Source organism: Artemia sp. Qi Xiang Cuo, chromosome 18 (genome assembly GCF_049724085.1).
Source record: "Artemia sp. Qi Xiang Cuo chromosome 18, ASM4972408v1, whole genome shotgun sequence".
NCBI lineage: Eukaryota > Metazoa > Arthropoda > Branchiopoda > Anostraca > Artemiidae > Artemia > Artemia sp. Qi Xiang Cuo.
In genome coordinates, this window is record NC_142811.1 from 55,578,809 (window position 1) to 55,602,943 (window position 24,135).

Consider the following 24,135-nt stretch of genomic DNA (forward strand, 5'->3'; position numbering starts at 1 on the left):
AAACTGTAACTTAAAATAATGGTTGAGATATGTTCAATATTCTACTGAGATATGTTTTCTATTGAGAAACAAAATATACGTTCTATTGAGAAACGTTCTATTGATAAACAAACTGTAACTTAAAATAATGGTTGAGATATGTTCAATATTCTACTGAGATATGTTTTCTATTGAGAAACAAACTATACGTTCTATTGAGAAACGTTCTATTGAGAAACAAACTATAACTTAGAATAATGGTTGAGATATGTTCAATATTCTACTGAGATATGTTTTCTATTGAGAAACAAACTATACGTTCTATTGAGAAACGTTCTATTGAGAAAAAAACTATAACTTAAAATAATGGTTGAGATATGTTCAATATTCTACTGAGATATGTTTTCTATTGAGAAACAAACTATACGTTCTATTGAGAAACGTTCTATAGAAAAACAAACTATAAATTAAAATAATGGTTGAGATATGTTCAATATTCTACTGAGATATGTTTTCTATTGAGAAAAAAACTATACGTTCTATTGAGAAACAAACTATAACTTAAAATAATGGTTGAGATATGTTCAATATCCTACTGAGATATGTTTTCTATTGAGAAACAAACTATATGTTTTATTGAGAAACGTTCTATTGAGAAACAAACTATAACTTAAAATAATTGTTGATATATGTTCAATATTATACTGAGATATGTTTTCTATTGAGAAACAAACTATACGTTCTATTGAGAAACGTTCTATTGAGAAACAAACTATAACTTATAATAATGGTTGAGATATGTTCAATATTCTACTGAGATATGTTTTCTATTGAGAAACAAACTATACGTTCTATTGAGAAAAGTTCTATTGATATAAAAACTATAAATTAAAATAATGGTTGAGATATGTTCAATATTCTACTGAGATATGTTTTCTATTGAGAAACAAACTATAAGTTCTATTGAGAAACGTTCTATAGAAAAACAAACTATAAATTAAAATAATGGTTGAGATATGTTCAATATTCTACTGAGATATGTTTTCTATTGAGAAACAAACTATACTTTCTATTGAGAAACAAACTATAACTTAAAATAATGGTTGAGATATGTTCAATATACTACTGAGATATGTTTTCTATTGAGAAACAAACTATATGTTCTATTGAGAAACGTTCTATTGAGAAACAAACTATAACTTAAAATAATGGTTGAGATATGTTCAATATTCTACTGATATATGTTTTCTATTGAGAAACAAACTATACGTTCTATTGAGAAACGTTCTATATAGAAACAAACTATACGTCAAAATAATGGTTGAGATATGTTCAATATTCTACTGAAATATGTTTTCTATTGAGAAACAAACTATACGTTCTATTGAGAAACGTTCTATTGAGAAACAAACTATAACTTAAAATAATGGTTGAGATATGTTCAATATTCTACTGAGATATGTTTTCTATTGAGAAACAAACTATACGTTCTATTGAGAAACTTTCTATTGAGAAACAAACTATAACTTAAAATAATGGTTGAGATATGTTCAATATTCTACTGAGATATGTTTTCTATTGAGAAACAAACTATAAGTTCTATTGAGAAAATTTCTATAGAGAAACAAACTATAAATTAAAATAATGGTTGAGATATGTTCAATATTCTACTGAGATATGTTTTCTATTGAGAAACAAACTATACGTTCTATTGAGAAACAAACTATAACTTAAAATAATGGTTGAGATATGTTCAATATCCTACTGAGATATGTTTTCTATTGAGAAACAAACTATACATTCTATTGAGAAACGTTCTATTGAGAAACAAACTATAACTTAAAATGATGGTTGAGATATGTTCAATATTCTACTGAGATATGTTTTCTATTGAGAAACAAAATATACGTTCTATTGAGAAACGTTCTATTGAGAAAAAAACTGTAACTTAAAATAATGGTTGAGATATGTTCAATATTCTACTGAGATATGTTTTCTATTGAGAAACAAAATATACGTTCTATTGAGAAACGTTCTATTGATAAACAAACTGTAACTTAAAATAATGGTTGAGATATGTTCAATATTTTACTGAGATATGTTTTCTATTGAGAAACAAACTATAAGTTCTATTGAGAAACGTTCTATTGAGAAACAAACTATAACTTAGAATAATGGTTGAGATATGTTCAATATTCTACTGAGATATGTTTTCTATTGAGAAACAAACTATACGTTCTATTGAGAAACGTTCTATTGAGAAACAAACTATAACTTAGAATAATGGTTGAGATATGTTCAATATTCTACTGAGATATGTTTTCTATTGAGAAACAAACTATACGTTCTATTGAGAAACGTTCTATTGAAAAACAAACTATAAATTAAAATAATGGTTGAGATATGTTCAATATTCTACTGAGATATGTTTTCTATTGAGAAACAAACTATACGTTCTATTGAGAAACAAACTATAACTTAAAATAATGGTTGAGATATGTTCAATATCCTACTGAGATATCTTTTCTATTGAGAAACAAACTATATGTTTTATTGAGAAACGTTCTATTGAGAAACAAACTATAACTTAAAATAATGGTTGAGATATGTTCAATATTCTACTGAGATATGTTTTCTATTGAGAAACAAACTATACGTTCTATTGAGAAACGTTCTATTGAGAAACAAACTATAACTTAGAATAATGGTTGAGATATGTTCAATATTCTACTGAGATATGTTTTCTATTGAGAAACAAACTATACGTTCTATTGAGAAACGTTCTATTGAGAAAAAAACTGTAACTTAAAATAATGGTTGAGATATGTTCAATATTCTACTGAGATATGTTTTCTATTGAGAAACAAACTATACGTTCTATTGAGAAACGTTCTATTGAGAAACAAACTATAAATTATAATAATGGTTGAGATATGTTCAATATTCTACTGAGATATGTTTTCTATTGAGAAACAAACTATACGTTCTATTGAGAAACAAACTATAACTTAAAATAATGGTTGAGATATGTTCAATATCCTACTGAGATATGTTTTCTATTGAGAAACAAACTATATGTTCTATTGAGAAACGTTCTATTGAGAAACAAACTATAACTTAAAATAATGGTTGAGATATGTTCAATATTCTACTGATATATGTTTTCTATTGAGAAACAAACTATAGGTTCTATTGAGAAACGTTCTATATAGAAACAAACTATACGTCAAAATAATGGTTGAGATATGTTCAATATTCTACTGAAATATGTTTTCTATTGAGAAACAAACTATACGTTCTATTGAGAAACGTTCTATTGAGAAACAAACTATAACTTAAAATAATGGTTGAGATATGTTCAATATTCTACTGAGATATGTTTTCTATTGAGAAACAAAATATACGTTCTATTGAGAAACGTTCTATTGAGAAACAAACTATAACTTAAAATAATGGTTGAGATATGTTCAATATTCTACTGATATATGTTTTCTATTGAGAAACAAACTATACGTTCTATTGAGAAACGTTCTATTGATAAAAAAACTGTAACTTAAAATAATGGTTGAGATATGTTCAATATTCTACTGAGATATGTTTTCTATTGAGAAACAAACTATAAGTTCTATTGAGAAACGTTCTATTGAGAAACAAACTATAAATTAAAATAATGCTTGAGATATGTTCAATATTCTACTGAGATATGTTTTCTATTGAGAAACAAACTATACGTTCTATTGAGAAACAAACTATAACTTAAAATAATGGTTGAGATATGTTCAATATCCTACTGAGATATGTTTTCTATTGAGAAACAAACTATATGTTCTATTGAGAAACGTTCTATTGAGAAACAAACTATAACTTAAAATAATGGTTGAGATATGTTCAATATTCTACTGAGATATGTTTTCTATTGAGAAACAAACTATACGTTCTATTGAGAAACGTTCTATTGATAAACAAACTATAACTTAGAATAATGGTTTAGATATGTTCAATATTCTACTGAGATATGTTTTCTATTGAGAAACAAACTATACGTTCTATTGAGAAACGTTCTATTGAGAAACAAACTATAACTTAAAATAATGGTTGAGATATGTTCAATATTCTACTGAGATATGTTTTCTATTGAGAAACAAACTATACGTTCTATTGAGAAACGTTCTATTGAAAAACAAACTATAAATTAAAATAATGGTTGAGATATGTTCAATATTCTACTGAGATATGTTTTCTATTGAGAAACAAACTATACGTTCTATTGAGAAACAAACTATAACTTAAAATAAAGGTTGAGATATGTTCAATAACCTACTGAGATATGTTTTCTATTGAGAAACAAACTATATGTTCTATTGAGAAACGTTCTATTGATAAACAAACTATAACTTAAAATAATGGTTGAGATATGTTCAATATTCTACTGAGATATGTTTTCTATTGAGAAACAAACTATACGTTCTATTGAGAAACGTTCTATTGATAAACAAACTGTAACTTAAAATAATGGTTGAGATATGTTCAATATTCTACTGAGATATGTTTTCTATTGAGAAACAAACTATACGTTCTATTGAGAAACGTTCTATTGAGAAACAAACTATAACTTAAAATAATGGTTGAGATATGTTCAATATTCTACTGACAGATATGTTCAATATTCTACTGACAGATATGTTCAATATTCTACTGACAGATATGTTCAATATTCTACTGACAGATATGTTCAATATTCTACTGACAGATATGTTCAATATTCTACTGAGATGTTTTCCCTTCCAACTGAATTACACACCTTTTGTTTGTCTTTGCACAAACGAAATAACTTGAAATTATAACTAAATACAAGTGCGACGCCGATGGCGTGGGCCCGGCAGGTTCCCATCCTGGACTAATGTCCCATCTAACGATCTTTTCACTGTATTTTATTGCGGCCAATAGCAACTATGGCAACAATCTTTAATTAACAAATTGAAGTCCAGTACTTGTTACTTACGTAAAATATAGACCCTGGGTCTCAGTTAAGCCTGTCAGCAGTTCTAATGGCCAGTTTGTATATCTCAATATATACTGATATCTTTACCGTAAAAATAAAACCCTGTGCTGGACTATTATTTCAATCCGTTTGATTTGTATGAATTACTAAATTCTAAAGTACAAACTAATAAAACTATAAACATAAATACAGTAAAACTCCTAAACAAATACAATTAAAATAAAACAACAATACAACTAGTAAAAATACCTTGTAAAAGTCAGATGTGTCTATTGGTGAGTATTGTTTGTGACACTCCCCACAATCGTTTGTGATTGTTCATGTTGATTTCTTAGTGACAATTAGTCACCAAGAAATGCAGTAAATTACTATCCGCGAAAGTCGTGGATTCATCTCCCATACCAGAAGTGATATTTTAAAGAATTTGCATTTAATTGTGGTTCGGAACCTCTACAATTTTGCAAACTGTTACTTTGGGGGAGGAGGGAGAACGTTAGTTAATAAACTCAGACATGTTAGTTAAAAAATTAACCTCTAAATGTGTCCCAATAAATAGACTAAATTTGCATAACGAATATTTTCTACGTTTTAATAATTGAAATATGGTAGTTGGCATTAGTTAAGTAACACTTACTCAACCGTTTATAATTTAAATTTTTTTAAAGTAGGGATATGGCAGGAATTTAAAACTAGGAACATGGTATTAAACAGCTGAAGAAGGTAAAGCTTTCTTTGGAACCTTCTAAGGATTTAAAAGATTATTTATAGACTAAAAGCATTGAAAATTTAAACTTAAACTATCTGTTGTTAAACAGTTTAAATTTAAACAAGTTTTTAGTTAAACATTTTTTTACTGTAAATAACTAGATAGCTCGGTAAAAAATATTTTTTACCGTCTCCAGCAACAGTAACAACTCAGCAACAGCAACAGAGCTCAGCAACAGTCTTCATTAAAGTATTCATTACCAAAAGAAAAAAACTTTTTCAAAATCCCATTTACGCTATGGAAGGTAAATCCCTCATTTAATCTTTCCTTCAGCATCTTCACTTAGGTTAACAAATGTAGAGATATCAATCTTTTAATAAACAGCCAGGGGTTTCCATTTACTTATTTTTCTCAGAAAACTGTTTTTTAAATTTAAACAGTTTAAATTTATTTTAAATTAAAACTTAAACAATCTGTTGTTAAAAAATTTAAAATTAAACTAGTTAAAGTTGTTAAATTTAAACAATTAACTTTCCTTGCTTATTTTCACCGTTCAACGGGGCAGCAAAGCCGAAAAAATGAAAACTTCCCTGAAAACTTCACAGTTTTGAAACAACCATGTCTGTTTTTTTCTTGGGATGGGGGGTCTGCAAAAAAAAACTTAAAAACGCATAAAATAATTTATATGCATTTTTGGGTACATGTTAATTATTCAGAACACAACCGAGAAAAAAGGTAGGTTAGTCCTAATGAAATATACCAAAATACGATGTAAATATAATACTTAATTAACAAAATTATGGAAATTAGAAACTCTATATATTAAATATTGGATTAAAATATACCTAAATCGTAGTTTCTCTCACTCAAAATAAGCAAAGCATAACCGATTGCAGAGAGAAAACCGGTTTCTATCAGACCTTACAGAGTAAAATCCTTGAGTATGATCTGAATAACTAAAAGGTACCCATTTTTTTTCGTTTCTACGAGTCGGACACAAATTTGGGGGAGGGGGTTCAAACCCCTAAATACCTCTGGAAACAACCCAAAGAAAAATCATAGAAAATCGTGTTTTTTCTTAGAGAAGATCGTCGCCTTACAACGCGACAGCCTAATTTTACGTCATTCCAGGAAATAAATGCTTTCATCTGGCCTAACATGCACTTTGTTTCTTTCCGGGCCAGAGCTGAACAATTCTTTTCTCATGTCAGTGGCATTCAAAATAAAACAGCAAGGTAAACTTTCAAAGAAGATTTGGCAAATAGAGAAAACGTAGGATGAAGAAGAAGAAAAAAGTTCAAAGCAGAAGAAGAAGGAGAAAAATAAGAAAGAAAGTGATAAACGAAGATAAAAGCAAATCTTTCCACCCAGACCTCCATTCAGCCATCTTCAGTGAAAAAATAAAAATATCAGAGTAAAGCATTAAATGAGGGTTTCATCAGGACGAGAAATGGCCCAATAGAAGGGAACAACCGTAAAAACGGGAAAACCTACCTTCACTGTCGGGTCTTTCTTTGTTGGATATGTATCCTGTACTTGATACAGATTTTACGAAAAACTGGGGGAATGGGCAACTAGTCTTCAGGGGTAAGTCAACAACGTTGATTGAATTCAATGTCTGAGGAAATTTATTAAGGTAGCAACGCTGAACGGCTTCTTCGATGCTTTCATCCCTTGTTAGGCCCATTCTGTGATCATCTGAGACACGAAGAGTTCTAAAAGCAGATGTTGTTATAGTAATTCTAGCAATGTAAACACTTTCGCTGTCCAAAAACAGATAAAGTCAACAAATCTTAGCACACACAGCTTTGACAAAATACAATTGCTGGCCCACGATAGCATCGCAAACCGTCAATTTACGGTAGGCTACTTATACCACACACAGTAGATTAAAAAAATAGTGACCAGCTCACTATTGGTGATTAACATTTACTGTTGCCACCCAGACCTTACAAAACCAACACGGTTATTTTCAAACAGTTCGTGGTAACGAACTGTAAGTAAGAAGCGACCCGGCTCAATAGTAACCGAAACTCTAAAAAAAGGAATTTTGATACCAATAGATATATCAAAAGAATTGAATTATTGTGCTGATATTAAGTATTTAAGTTTCATAAAGTTCAGTTTTACCCATTAAAGCTATGAGCCTGAGAAAATTTGCTTGACTTTCGAAAAAAGGGGCAAACACTCATTAAAAGTCACAGTATTTTAACGAAAATTCACCATCAGATTCAGCGTATCAGAAAACCCTACTGTACAGGTTTCAAGTTCCTATTTGCAAAAATGTGGAATTTTGTATTTTTTGCCAGAAGAACGATCACGGATGCGTGTTTATTTGTTTGTTTGCTAGTAAATCACAAGTTTGTTTGCTAGTAAAATCACTAGAAGTTTTGAGTTTGATTTATCATTTTTGAAAACACGATATTTGCCATGCTTACCTCTGATATATAGCCGGTTATTATACCCAGTTAGATACCCAGTTATTGTAGCAGCTGAAAACTTGTTATTTCAAAAGGAAAAAGATTTCGGAAGTTAAAACAGACAAAAGAAAATTAAAAAATAAAATTAACATTACAAAATCATAAAGACCCACTGGGTTAGACTGCTTCTACATTTCATGCGCTCAAGGCTGTTTCCAGGGGGAGCTACCCGGCTTGAGCCCCCTCCCGTGACATTTTTGCTCGGCACTTACAAAACTAACAGAAATACATATAAACAAATTTTTGTTGCGCTTTGTAAAGTTTTTTTTGTATATTTCTACGTTTTAGATAATTCAAGTTCTCCGGACCAGGTAACGAAACAACGAAAACATAGTTATCCTGGAACTAAACAAAACAGCTTGGCTCTGAATAGAAAGGTAGAAGTTAATAAGAAAGGTTTAAGAGGAGGTTGGAACTTCAGCACTGGGGATAAAGAGCAAAGCTTTGCATAGATTAGGTTGGGAAAGGACTGAGCGCGGCTGTGATGCCCTCAAGCAGCTTGGTGTTGCTATGAGTCATTAGTAGTAACAGTAGTAGCATCTAATTGGTGCCATTAATACAAACTAATACCACACTGGCCACACTGGACATACTTATGAAACAAAGCAGAGAATATTTATTTTCATAATTTATTTCATAATTTACAATTTTTATCATAATTATTTCATAATTATTTCATTTTATTTCATAATTATTATAATTTATTTCATAATTTATTTTCATAACAAATAAAAGAATAAAAAAGCAGAGAAAACGAGGGTAGTGTCGGACAGCGGAACAACATGAAGAGAAAATAAGCAAATATTCGGACAAGGACCTCCGTCAAGTCGTCCTCAGTGCAAAAAAAAAATCTAACCTTTTGAAGTAGACTACACGAGAGACAAATAGACACTGACAAATATTGAAATAGACAAATATTGAGTGTTCCTCCTTTATTGAATAAAATAATAAAAATAGTAATTTGTTCCCTCTGTGCATATAAGAAAAAAAAACGCGCTAGAGGAGTACATTAGAGAAAAAGAGAAAAAAACACACTCTTCACAAGAAAAATAATACATTATCTTCTGACATCCAAAACATCAAGCTGTGGAACAGAAAAATGTATAAGCCCGCCATTCAAAAGCCGAGATCAGCCAAAACCGGCAATCCTACTTTCAAATAAGATTGATAATCTAAATTGTTAGTCATGATCCTGATTGTCAGTCAAACTAAAGATTTGCAACCAAACCTGAAACACTTTGTACATTAGAATTGTTTAATTTGATAGGGCTTATATATGCTTTATCAAGGCCGTACCCAGGATTTTTTTTCGGAGGGGGTTTTACACAAAAAACCCTCGAAAAACGCATACAAAATTCGTTTATAACCTTTTTTATTACGTTTTTACGAGTCACAAAAACATTCCCGGGGGGGGGGGGTTCAAACCCCTACCCCCCTTCTCTGCTTCAATAATACAATAATAAAACTGCTTCAATAATAAATTAAAAACTTTACTAGTTGTGGCTCCAGAGTCATTAGTAGGAATGCATCTATTGACGCAAAACACACATCCATATAGGGGCATTGAAGAGTTTTAATGTCCTTGGTAAAAGCCTGGACGAGATTTAATGTTCTTGGTAAAAACTTGGGACGAGATTTAATGTCCTTGGTAAAAGTGTTATTTCTAGACCAATCAGATGCCTAGAGTCCCTGTTTGTACAAGACCACGCCTCTTTCTAGATCTATTTGATGGTTATATTGTTTGTTGGTTATGTGGTTTGATGGTTATATTTTTTGTTGGTTATGTGGTTTGATGTTGTTTCATTGTTCTGTTCTGTTGTTGAGGGTTATGGGATTTAATGTTGTTTCATGATTCTGTTCTGTTTGTTGATGGTTATGTGGTTTGATCTTTAATGACTATTGAAAACAGACAGAAGTTAACATCATTGCCAGATAAGAGAGAGTCTAACGGGACAGGATCACGTTTCTCTTTCTAAGCCAATCAGGGGGTTGGGAATACGAACAGGACAAGATAACAGTGAATATAAGAAAGGATTTCCGCTATAGTTGTTATTAGTGTGAGAATAAAATTCAAGGAGTGAGAACAGTTTGACCTTATTCATTGAGATATATTTGCATTAATGAGTGGAATGTTTACACTATTAGAAGTTGATAGTGGAGTTGGTAGCAGCAGCAATACAAGAGCACCGAACATTGCGGTAGAAATCACGAGAAGATCACGGCTTTGTCATGAATGGGATGAAGTACATGCAAGATATGTATTATCTTTGGGCAATTTTAAAATGGAGGATCAATTATGCTTCGCTACAAAAGTTGATATAGCACATGTGAATAGACTTCAAAGTGCTTTATATGCAATAGCGAAGCATATATATTACAATAAGTTATATCGATAATTATATATATGTACAATATATATTATTGTTGTAATTATACACGCTCAATAATATTGTCTCGAAATCGAAAATATCACCTTTCTTTTTGTTATATTCTGGGTCATCGAATATTCGTGAAGTACAATGAATCCCGGTTAGTCTAGAGACAGCAGTGAGAGTTTTAGGATTAAAAAAGTGAATAAATTTGAGAAAGAGAGAATTAGATCGAATCTTGTGATTATGGAAAAACATTTGATTCTGGATGACGATTTTCTCGAGTTATCCCTTCAACGGAAGATATCTTCTCAGGGAACGATTGAAAATATAAGGAAAACTGACTCTCCCCCCTTGGATTATTGTATGCAGCTATTATGCAGTGATTCAAATGCTTTTACTCAATTTATTGAAATATTAATTGAAACAAAGCAGAATAATATCGTGGATATACTTTTGAAAACATTACTATAGATTTTATGTAGATGACTCTCCCTTCGAAAGAGGTTATATAACGTCACAGAGTTACTCGTCTCACATCCCCTTCTGAATTTATTGAATGAGGATTAATTTCTTTTTAGCTGTGAGAGAGTTGACATTGGAAACCAAAAAATGTTCTATACATATCCACTTTGTATGTATACTCTTGGCAGTTGGTTATCATGCGAGAATTGTACAATTATTGATGACTATAATGAAAAGTGCAAATTATGCAATCCATGTAAATTTCATTGAGGCTATGCTGTACAAATTAAAGGCTGTAATTCATGTCTTGAAGAAATTTGTGACCCTCATCCCTAAGGACACCTATGCTCCAATTTTCACAATGACCAATGTGATCAGTGGGAGAATACTTATCCTGGTTTAATTGGAAAGAACCCCAAAAGTGATTTTACTTTATTTTTACGAGATTGGTTTTATCGTGGCTTTAAATTATTTTGGGAGGAAGAATTGGGCCTACGATTCAACTGTTGGGGTAACAAGACAATTTGGTTTCTACGTCATCTTTGTGACAACACTGACTATTATGACAAAAAACTCTGTGATTTTCATTTGATTTTTTGCATATGTGAATCGTCGCTTGAAAATACCTAATATGATTGTGCTTAATATAGAAAAACTGACAAACGTGATTTTTACAATATGAATGGTAATAATATCATTGATAATGCAAAGAGATATGATGAAAGTGAAGTTACATTGCACAGCAGAAAATGTGACCCTGACTTGCAGCCAATCAAGATCAATGTACAGTGAATTCAAATGATCTACCAGCATTAGTGGTTCTCGACAGTTGCCTATACACCGAAGAAGAAATCTAAAGTGTAGAATAAATACATTGCTGTATATATTTTTCTTCATTAATAAACAAATTCACATACATTTTTTAAGCACTTTACTCGTAGGGCACTAAAATCAATATTATACAGGTCTGAGAGGATATTTTCAACCATAAAGTCGTTCAGAAGTGGATTGTCTACATAAATATTGAGAAACTGCTTGTAAGTATAGCCACGACATCTGAACACGAAATATTGTAGTGCATGGAAACCGCAACTTTTAGTGATCAGATCCTGTACTCTTCCGATTTTGAATAATAGTTTTCCCACTGCTCTAAATATAGTTGCTGATGTGTGTAGCGTAGAATATATAGGATACGCCACGAGGATCAAAAAATTCAATCGTCTTCATTGTTTGAAAGATGCACAACCAATGGCCTCTATGCACAGTTAACGGATTGCTATTAAAAGTAATTGGGGTATTGTTGGGACTTTAAATTTTCAAAGAAAGTCCGAGGGCAGACAATAGAATCTGTATTTGGACATGTAGGGGTCCATATTAAATAAGTTTATTATTTGACTGGTGTTTATGGTGCAAGGTCTAGTAGAACACTGCCTTCGGGAGTGATTTCCCAATAGGTTTCAAATTTATTTAGTGAGATTAGTGCAATACTCTCAGGTAATGTCGGCAAATATACACTATAAACGCACGCTCCCCGTTCGTACTATACTCATATCCTGGTTGCCAGACAGGTCTAGTACAATGATACCATGGGTTTTAGCGCTAGGGTTTGCACTGTCAACTCATACAATGTCCTATAGGATTTATCAAAAGATAGGTTGTAGAGTGGTATTCCATTTACTTTACATACAAGAGAAAGCCCAAACATTTCATACTTATGTGGGCAACCAGTCCACGATCCTATTGCACTAGCGGTTTTTACAAATGCCAATGCTAATTTTGACGGAGCTTCGCCATTGATAAAGGATGAGTCGGTGAATACGCTTGAGCCTATGGTAATATAACGTTGACTGGTGATTGTATGAGGAACAAATAGTTTAATATTATTTCCACAGGTTCTCATTGTTTACACTGCCAAAGAAATGGAGCTCATACCTGATGCTTTTGTACATGTAGTATTGCCGAGGTGAGGGAGAGAGTTACATCAGGATTGACAGGAAGTTCTTTTCGTAAAATGAAATTGGATCGGACAAGCTTCAATTTTATATCCACTTTAATATTGGGTGGTAAACATTGGGGTATATTAAATATTTCATGATATATTTTTCCAACTATATGTAATTCACTAGTTGTATCATTTTTAAGTGCATCTGTACTATTAGTATCAGTAATATATTCATATCCATTGGAGGTGCCTCTCAATTCCTTATATGACTTGGGTGTCATCAACATGAACTGCACATAGCTTGTATAATTCGAGAGATTGTTGCTTGTGCTCACCAAAATGCCATTTATGTAGACACTGATTTGTCGAAATAAATTTTGTAATATACAATTTTCATAGGATATTCCATCAGCATGAACTGGCAATGTATTATCGGATTTCCGAACTTTCATTTGTAAATCTATAAATGTCGAAGAGATGTCCATAAAGTAGTCTTCATTGGAATAAATTTGAAAGTGGATATTATCGTAGAGGGGTTGTTGTGGATAAATTGTTCATAGTATTCATGTTTTACACTCAAATCAACATTTTCTGCATTGAATAGACTTAAAGATGAAGTGATTGAAGGTTGGGAATCCTAATGCGGTAGATATGCCATCTATGAAAAGAAATCCAGTTTCGATCTAACAATTCTCTTACTGGGTCTTCTTCTTCTGTTTTCTGTACGTGTCGTCTTTTTCCTTCTTTTCTTTGACAGGGGTGATCTCTTTGGCTTCTGACCTGAGAAGAGACTGATGACTGGTGCACTGTTTCTCAACCTTTTCAAACCTCTTCTATTTTGTTGAGATTTCAATTGTTCGCCAAGGGTTCGCGCACTGGACCTAAGATTTTCCGAAGCACTTTTTTTAAATCCTTGCCAGAGCTCCAATCATCTAGCGTAGAGGATGCAAAATCTGTCGCAGCCGGTACAATATATTTTCTAGTCAGAGGTAGTGCAGAGCGAAACAGCTTAGCAAACCAGCTGCCAAGACCATAGCCAGACATTGATGAGCGACCTTTGTAATAGTCCATTCCACTGCCCTCTTGTCTTGGGCCAAGAGTATTAACATAGCAGTCAATATCAGGACAAATGAATACCACTTTTCTATTAGACATCTTGTTGTTGTTGCTGAATGGGTCGAAAATGGCATGTAATCATAGCCAAACCTTTTGAAATCCCTAGAAGATCGCATCATCACATTCTTATTGTTAATGAGCAGGGTTCTAAATAGAGAATGTATACGGGGTTATAGTGAAGATGCTTGATGTTGTAGTAATGAATATGTTCTTGGCTTTTTTGTCATTAAATAACTCGTAGGAGGGGGGAATTGCTATTACCAATTCTAGATGTTTCAACAAATGAACCGTAGAGAAATATACAAGTGTCCGTGGAGAAGACAGGCGGGTAGTCGGCAAAAATAAAATTAGTGTTTCCAGCGCTTTTACCATTGATTATATTGAGCTTAAAGCCAAGAACATCCTTTAAATTACCATTGAGAATGACCTTTTCATCGGCAATGGGTGAACTAGTGTAGATCTTGCCCTCTTCCTTTGAATAGTTGAAATGAAAAGTTCCCTTTTAGGAGCGAAAATTCTTTTATTGATAGAACGACATAAATCATTCATACAGGTGAGTTCTTCGTAGGGTAATTCAATGCATGGATAATTCATCCAATTCATCTTTTGAATTTGTTCTTGATCTCCTGGGGGTGGCGGCCAATCATAGAGTCTAATTTTTATATCATGTCTGTGATCTTTTCTCAGGATGTCGTATGTATTTTTGAGAATAATGTCGTCAAGAGGCACTTCATACGCGCTGTCGAATTTGATGGTGGGGGAGTTTCGTCCAAAAATCACTTGTTCTATTCAAATCATTGTAGAGAGGATCGGAAACATTGGACATGAATGTCACATAGAAATCATTGGGCATTGTTAATGTCTTCAACTGCAAATCAAGAATCAAAATCAGAGTTGTATCCTAGCCAACGAACAAGCAACTGTCTCTTGCCCCTGCGAGAACGACTCTTTAATATCTTTTTAATTTGATAAATTTCACTACTGTTTCTAATTTTTTGTAGTTCGTATTCATAAACACCGCCGACAATCTCATCATCTTTGGTGTCTCACAGCCGATATATTGTGGGTTCAGTGTCTAGGATTTTGGACATTTTAAAAAGTTCAGTGCTCCATAAATAATTCCCCTTTTCAAAAATATTGGTGGTTCTATTAATAAACAGTATCGCAAACATTGAATTTCTTCTTCACAATTTTTTTTTCACTGGAATATTGCTTTAGAAAAGCGTCAAATGTATTTTCACTGCAATAAACTTCCCGTGGGCTAATATTGGACAGGGATTAATGTGGACGTTGGTTATATATTTGTATGATTTTATCTAAATCATGAATAAAAGCAGCAGTATTTTTCAGCGTGCAATATCTTGAAATTAATAGACGAATCGTTCTGATCAATCGTTAAGCCAATGCAGCTTTTATCGGACTGTGACTATGATAGAGCTTTGTATTACATTCAATAGAACCTTTTGTACATGAGGATTAACAAATTCACTACCGCGATCCGATTGAATTTTTCTATAGCAATCCTGTTCAAGAATAGTTTCTAAATCATGAGCAACTTCAACAGCTCTCTTTGTTCGCAACGGAATGGCATTTGCATAGCGACTAAAGACACTGATTGCCACTAGAATATATTTGTAGAATGTATTGTGACGCCGCTGAATCGCGTCTAGAGTTAAAAGATCAGTTTGCATTACATGCAGAGGAAAAAAGGCTTTAGTTTGTCAATATTGTTTGCCACGAAGCCTACGATTCTGATGCAGAGTGTAACTTGGTTCATTTTCTATACTCTTTTGCATTTTTTTAATGTGTTGCTACCTATGTCAGAGACAGTTTTGGAAAATACTGTCGGTGAGCTTTAACTTTCTATTTACCAACATTTTCTAAGACACAGTTAGCAACTCCATCTATTTTCAGTATAATCACCTAGAAAAGGGACCACTCTAATTTTGTACAATAAAGTATGGTGATTGTAACAATAATTTGATATCAATACGTCTTCGCTTTTGTCTAATCATCGTCGGTGTTGTCAAATCATTGCTGCTGCAACTAGGAGTGCTAGTATTTTCCAAGATTGATTTAAAATCTTCTTCTTTTTTAAATTATTTGAAAAAAACTACGTTTTCTAAAGAGTTAAAGAGGCTGAGTCACAAGTTCGAACCTTAAAACGTACAGGGATTAGGAGGTACAGTTGAGGGGCTGCCGCCCCCCAAACCTCCCGCTTTCGCAGCCTTTAAATAAAAAAAAAACTTAAACTGAAAGTAAGGAGCGACATTAAAACTTAAAACGAACAGAAATTATTCCGTATATGAAAGGGGCTGTGCCCTCCTCAACGCCTCGCTCTTTACGCTAAAGCTTTTATTGTTTAAAAAAAGAGTTGTGAGAAAGTCAAACTTTAGCGTAAAGAGCGAGGCGTTGAGGAGGGCACAGCCCCTTTCATATACGGAATAATTTCTGTTCGTTTTAAGTTTTAATGTCGCTCCTTACTTTCAGTTTAAAATTTTTTTTTCTTATATAAAGGATGCGAAAGCGGAGGGTTTGGGGGGCGGCAGCCCCCCAACTGTACCTTTTAAGGTATAGTTGGTCGGAGGGTCTGTGGTCGGAGGGGGGCTGTGGTCGGAGGGTCGAAACTTCCGGCCCACTTTCACCCATGAAGATAAAGTCGGAGGGGGGTGAAATTTTACTCGTTTCTTAGTTTGAGCTTGGGCTACAAAATGCGATTACCGCTGTCTCTCTGCGACCGCTAGGACCGGAAATCGCTTAACATTGTGGTGGGTCGCCTCTTTATTGAGGCACAAGTGTGCCTCCTTGATGGTGTTGGCTTTGTTAGAGGACTAACACCTCTGCTATATTATCTTAATTTTTTTAGAATTTGCTTATTGCCAATAAGACTTTTGGGTAAGTTTGATGCATTTAGAAAGGTGTATAGATTATTGTCAAACGATTAAAGTCCTTTACGATTCGTCAGCATATCACAAATTAAATCAAGCAGATTATAACTTTTCCCTCAATTATAATTCGTTTCCCTGTGTTATCGACATTAACGTGACAATCATCACCACTTTCTAACGTGAGATATGTTAATAATCTTTTACTCTGTTCTCGATAGGTCACTGGTAATAGGTTTCCAATTGATGTCACTATGGAATTCAGTTCCTTCTCCTATGATTGTGTTGCTGCAGAATCTTGAGATGTGTCCTGTTTAGGGGGATCTGTGACGGCGGATCTCTCACGACAAGGTCTATGTTTGTCCACACGACGCAATGCATCTTGAAGTAAAACTAGCTTTTTATCAATGGCAATATTTTCATCATTAATAAATTTCTTGTCTTCAAATTGATTGTCTTCAAAGTGTTCCACGGGTGAGAGGACAAGTTCTGTTGGAGTTAACTTATAGGGTTTAGCCATCTAGAGAAACTATTTACAAGTCCTGCGATTATTGGCAGTAAAAGTGTAAAAAAGCTACCGCTCGCTTGAAGAAGACGTTTTCTTTTAAAATATTTTCCTTTGTTTTTGCAAGCCAAGGCACGTACAGTTGAACGATGTTGCTTTGTCTGTTGTCTAACACCTTCTGGCAAGTGTACATTGCCCTCGGTTTAATTTAAACAAAGTTCAGATATTATAATAATAAATTTTTTGTCAACACCATGTTTGAGTATGACCTTGTTGAGTAGAGGTTTTAAGAGACTAGCTACAGGAAATAGGTGTCCATTTGCGTTTAGTGTCTTCAGTTTCATGATGGAAACTTTTAACCTTTTCTACAGTTCACCGGAAAATATATAGTAATTTCTTTGTCGAAAATATCTGTGACTACACGTAGATCCTCGGGTGTATTCTGATTAAGATTTAGCAAAATGTACCCATAGGGCTTATTGGTCCCCTGACTGTACACTGAAAGTAGAAATTTGGGAGCACCTGGATATATTTACTTATTGAGAGTTATTAGAGAACTTGAATCACGAACAACTCGGTTGATAATATAGATGGTGCAATTCAAAGCAAGCGTTCTCATACACTTGCTCTGGTGAAACAGATTGTGTAGAACTAGGGTTATGGAAATGTGTTAATGATGAGAGCGAACGGTAAACATAGCATTATAGTCATAGCATTTCCTGTGAGAACTGTTCAATTGATTCAGCTAAATCCTCAATAATCAGCCATGAGTTTGGTTCAATACTATTGAAAACATCAAGTCCCCGTATGAGTTGTATTGGCATGGACGTGACAGTCGCAATAGCTTTTATTTGATCGTAGGACTCTTGCCAAATACTTGAGCAATAATAAATTTTCTTTGGTTTTTTTAAAAACATTTTATTACAATTTTTAATTATTTTAGCTAAAAGTGTCGTTTTGCCTGACATTGACGGGTCACACAGAAACGACCTGAATGGTGTTTTAAATTGATACATACTGCTGCTGCTGTTGACAACAGTCGGACTATAACTAACTGTAAACTTCACTTGTCTAATGAATGGATAATAATTTCCCCTTAGATCTACCTAGTACGTTAACAAAAACAAGAAATACATATTTTTTCTTTTATTGACAAAAACAACTTAAAACACAACAATAGCAACAACATTTTTCATTTATTAACAAAAAACAAATTAAGATACAGCATGAACAATAGCAGCACAGTTGAACAAATTTCTAGACTAAGAAGAGAAAATGAGAATCCCCCCCCCCAAGGGTCCCCACCCCTCCGGGGCCGAAGGCCGGCTGCGGGCGGGAGCCACACTGGGGCGCGCGGAAAAACAAACTGTATACAATAGCCGCAGCTGCAAAATGGCAACGAAAATGAGAAGAAATTGATGTTGACCCCACCCACCTAGTACTATTTGAATTTAAGTTAACTTATCCAGACCGAGTTGGTTTCGATAGTCCACACATTCAGCTCAATATGGAATTCGATAGTGGCCGTGGGGGAGTACTTGTACACTTGTCTCGAGCACATAGATCTTGTCAGATATGCATGACATGGCATTTTCCCACTCTAACAGTATAATTTCATTACTGTAGAGAGCGAATTGCTAGCACTTTTTCTCGTGGCACTAGACAACTATCTGCACAGTTTCTGTAGACACTCATGTCGAAATTATTGTTTACAAAGTGTGTAGACACACCTTTGCACGCCTGTTTTACATCCTAGTCGTGTGTTTCCACACATTAAACTTTAAAACCGGGAACACCCATTTGGATATTAAATCCCTCCCCGTCTCTGATTTTAACATTAATAGTTGGTCGGGGGCCTGATGTTCCACTAACTCGGGATATATGCTCTCATTCCAGTTGGTTTAGTCCATCCGCCAGCTGATGTGCACCTCATTTTCCAAATCATTTAATAAATCCCCAGTTTTAACTTTTAACAACAGAGAATCTGTGTCCCCATAGCAAACTTGAACCTCCCTCTCCCTTGGTCGTTGTACCTTGCAAACATTGTAAAAGAATGACAACATGAGTTTTTTAGAAATTTCAAGTACTGAACTACCCCCCGCTATAGTCTTATTCAGAACAAAATTTATCTTTTTCTGTGTAGAAGAACCATATTCGGCTCTATGCTCGTGAATGTTGTAAAATTGGAATCGGCAATAATTCGTGCACATTCTTTGGGACATGTTACGACGTCACAACGTGATTTGTTTCGTACGCTTTCACACATTTTTCCAAAAGCTGAATTTAAAATAAGTTGATATATTTATTTTTCTACTTTACTTTTTGCATGTCAGCGTTTATTGACAAAGGTGTCGACAAAAGTTTTCAAGTAGGGCTTATAATCCAATTGTAGGGCACTGTGTATTTTTGTGACCATCGAACAATTGCTCATCATCCACTGCAATAGGACGTGGTGAACAACAATATTCTGTTTCGGGTCCAGATCGGCAATTAGTTTCTACTTGGAGGGGGTCCAATGCATGCCCATATCCTCGACCAAAGAATGATTGTATGGGCTCAATGACTCCTTGGTCACAGGTCTATTCACGCACGGAAATACAAAATATTTTACTGTATCGTGAAGTTCCACTGGTGTGTGTCCATCAATTTCATAGAACCATCCTTGTGGACCATTCTCCTCGACGGTGTGAATGTCGGGGATATCACAAGGATTTTCAAGTTATTTGTAATTGCCACATGGTAAACAGTAGTGAGACATTGCCGAGGGGTACAATGAGTTAATGTCAAGAAAAACTGCATTAGACTTTACACCGGTGTCTTGTCCAGTTGGATCCGTTGTTAGAACGCTATCTCCATGAAAAACATACCCTCTCCTCTTAGATCTTTCTACAAATAGGTTTTGATCCACATCGGTTATCAACCCTATTTCCTCTATACTAATTTTTATAATTAAGTCAATGACGAGATTCGGTGTTGAAAAATAATAGCCAATATCTAGCCCAAATTCTGAATAAAATTTGGTTTGTGTTTTCGCAGATAATGTCAAAAAGAGTTAACACATCACTGGCCAGGTACATTCTACAATAATCCCAACCATTTTTACAATTACCCTTAGCCCATAACCTCTTGGTAAATTCATAGTCCTCGTCAGTGCATTCACTATTAGTAAGTGAATTATACAATGCATCAATGGGAGGTAGTTTTTCCTCACTTAACCGTGCACCCAAGTAGTAATAGTCATATACATGTATGCCATTACATGTTAGTAAGTTATATATTTCACTGTCTGGAAAGCGTTGTTTAAGCAGAGGAAATGTATCAAAATTGCCACTCTTTTGCACCTAAATCAATTGATTCAGAGCCTTGTGGAAGAAACTAAAAGAGTTTAAAAAACAGATTTTACTCCAGCACGTATATCCATTATCGACTGCCTGTCATTTCAACTCTTAAAACACTAGCTTCTCAGCAGATTTGGGGATAATATTGTAGGTAAATGAATTGTTTACCCATGGACTATCTACTCCCCCTCCCTCTCTATGCAAACATGCCAAAGCCTGTAAAATAAATTTCAAACCACAATTTGAATTGTGAATGAAAATTGGTATAAAAAACTACTGGCTTACATTCACATTGAACGATTGGTGTGCTACACAACGAAAATTACTACCCCCTGAAGATATTTTCTGCCACAAGTGATTATGGTCCCTGACTTTCCCCGTCCCCCCTCTAGTCTTTTCCCCCCTAGTCCCTTACCCCTTAGTCCCCTCTTCATATTCCTCCTTACAAACCCAGCATATTTTCTGATTCTTAATGTCAAGACGATCCTCTGCTGACAATATCATCGGATAGTGGGTATTTCTCAAACGGAAAATGGTTCCATTTGCAGTGACAATTAATTTATTCAATGCCTTGATCATTAAATCATTCTCGTCGAATGTTTCGACTATTTCTAACAATTGCATGGTGTTAGGGCTGTCTCTTTGTCCTGGACATATGAAACCGCAATGGCAAGATGTTCTTTGATACGATTCGGAAATTATGGGTCGTTCACACCCACCAGCTTAGCTTCACATTCGATACCTATTTCATCGCTTTGCAGGAGCGAATTCTGGAAATTTTTAAAACTTAAAATTGCACGGTCATCCGAAACTGTTTCCACCTATTGATATCCGTGTCGCCTGGAATGCTCCATGTGATTTTGTAGCTTTAAATCACTATGATATCTAGACCGGCATGTCGGATAATAGTGACGTGCACTCTGTTTTTTACACTCCCCCAGAACTCTACTAATATCCGTAATAGGATTGAAATGGCTAATTGAATTGGGTTCACTAGGCGGTGTGTACACAAACCAAACCCAGTTTTTCACTGATTCAATCGACAGGGCCCTTACTGGGAGTATTACAGCCTTTTTATTGGAAAGTATATTCTCTTGAAATTCTGTTTCGCATTGGAGCACAGTAACATCGACATTTAGATGGGCGTTTGCCCGTTCAAAAATATCTATTGCACTGAATATTACCGGAAATTTTTCCGCTAAACAAGAGAAATCTACTGGGGGAAAATCAGACCCCTCTTTCCCATGCACGGCCCAGTAGTCTCAATTTTTTCTCTGAAGCATCATATGCTAGAGGTTCGAAAGCCGATATGAGGAAAGCGTAAATGAAACATTTTTGGCCTGTTTCTAAACAGATTCGTTGAACGCCCTGGCATCCTTCTCAATCAGAATTATATTTTAAAACTATAGACCTTGGCCCACCACCTCTTAAAATAAAATATCTTTTAAATTTATATATATTTACACTTAAATTTTCAATAAATAAAACCACAGACCCACTCCTGTTCTCATTATAATTCTCGAGATGAATGATAATACTGTGAATCCATATCATAGATAAAGTCTCATAATTCTCCAAATGAAAGTGCAACACCAACATCTCGGTGTATACATCATGATCATACACCTCACTTTAACTCTCATTTAGATAAGATATTTAAAAACAATTGAGGCCTTAATGGAGTCCCGACCTCCCCATACCTGAATCTGGTTTTCTAAAAGTGCACGAATTTTTTCTACATATTCATGAACGATATAAATGGGTCGGTTATAAAATTTCCCCCCATAAGTGTATTAAATGGATCCCCAAATTTTGCAGTATAAACGACTATTGTATTTAATATCGAATTTGTTTGTTGCAATTCCGGTAGCGATGAGAAATGTATATAATTACCCCTCCCCCTTGTATATCACCATCATTAGCTAAACCCTCCCCCTCTTGTATTTTATCATCACCACCCCCTCCCCCACGTCTTTCAACAGTAGGGCTGGTCCGTGTACTAGAATCCAGCGAAGCCATTTCATTTTCAATTAAACTTGGTTGAACAGGGCCGATGTCCATTAATCAGTGGGGGGAGGGTTCTCATTTAACTCTGGTAAAATAATCTAAAATTTGCATTGTACTCGGACTCAACCATGGTAAATCGCCCTCTGAATTAACTGCATTGCCTTGTTCAACTGTACTAGCGTCTACATTGAAATAATTTTTCAATAAACTGTCAATGTCAGAAGGTATATCGTCTAAATTAACACTACCATCGCCATAACGTAAGAATTTACCATATCGTTCGAGATCTTGTTCGTCGATATATGGTATTTCAGTGACCTGATTGTCATGAAACTCCATTGGCACGTCAATGCGAACACATATTTCGTCACTTGTTTCTTCTGATGGGTGAGAAGGTAGTGCATGTGAATCCGATGTAACCTGTAAGGAAAATAGCTTATTTTCAAAGTGTCTAAATCACCCTATTTTTAAAATTGGATTATTATTTTCAAGGAGGTACACTTGTGCCTCTATAAAGAGGCGACCCACCACAATGTTAAGCGATTTCCGGTCCTGCTGGTCGCAGAGAGACAGCGGTAATCGCATTTTGTAGCCCAAGCTCAAACTAAGAAACGTGCAAAATTTCACCCCCTCCGACTTTATCCTCATGGGTAAAAGTGGGCCGGAAGTTTCGACCCTCCGACCACAGCCCCCCTTTAACGTTGTCTGGTTGGGCTGAAATTTAGAGGTTAAGCTTTCCTAGGGCCCGGGAGATTATTCTCGAAATTTCAGCTCAATCCGATCACTCCTTCCCTGTTTTCCAAAAACCAAATATAGCCACTTAAAGTTCAAAAATTTTTTTTTCTTGTTAGCCACGCCTACAGGCCACAGTTGGCAACTGATCCGGGTCAATGAGGACTCATTCGAAGCAGAATTCGACCTGTTAGGGCCTTTTGATATTTTCAGACCGAAAAAATTATCCCCCGAATTTACATTCACGAAAAACCTCGTTTTCCTATAGGAGCCAATGTTAATATTTCCCATTACATTCCTACTTTAACGCTGTCTGATCGGGCTGAAATTTATAGATTGAGCTCTCTTTGAGCCTGGAAACTTATCCTCGAACTTTCAGCTCAATTTGGTCACTCCTTCCCTGTTTTCCAAAAACCAAATATCAAGTTTTGTGGGGATTTGCTTACGTCAAAAATAGATTCTACTTACTAAAAAACAATTACAATTGTGTCTCTTTAGTAAAGCAGTCGATACTCCTGACTGTCAGGCGGAAGACCCGGGTTCGATTCCCCGTCAGAGGAATTTTTTATATACTGAATTCAAAGTTTAAAAAAGAAACTCAGTTTCTTT

General features: G+C 34.5%; 1 protein-coding gene across 4 annotated transcripts in view; it reads right to left on the reverse strand.

Annotated features, from left to right (window-relative positions):
- Window positions 1–24,135, reverse strand: part of LOC148941667 (protein misato homolog 1-like) — a 179,924-nt gene that overhangs the window by 7,686 nt on the left and 148,103 nt on the right. For all 4 annotated transcript variants that reach the window (XM_089104394.1, XM_089104395.1, XM_089104396.1 and 1 more), the window contains one exon: window positions 7,182–7,402. In XM_089104394.1, coding sequence (XP_088960520.1) covers window positions 7,182–7,402 — 221 coding nt within the window. The remainder of the gene's footprint in view (window positions 1–7,181; window positions 7,403–24,135) is intronic.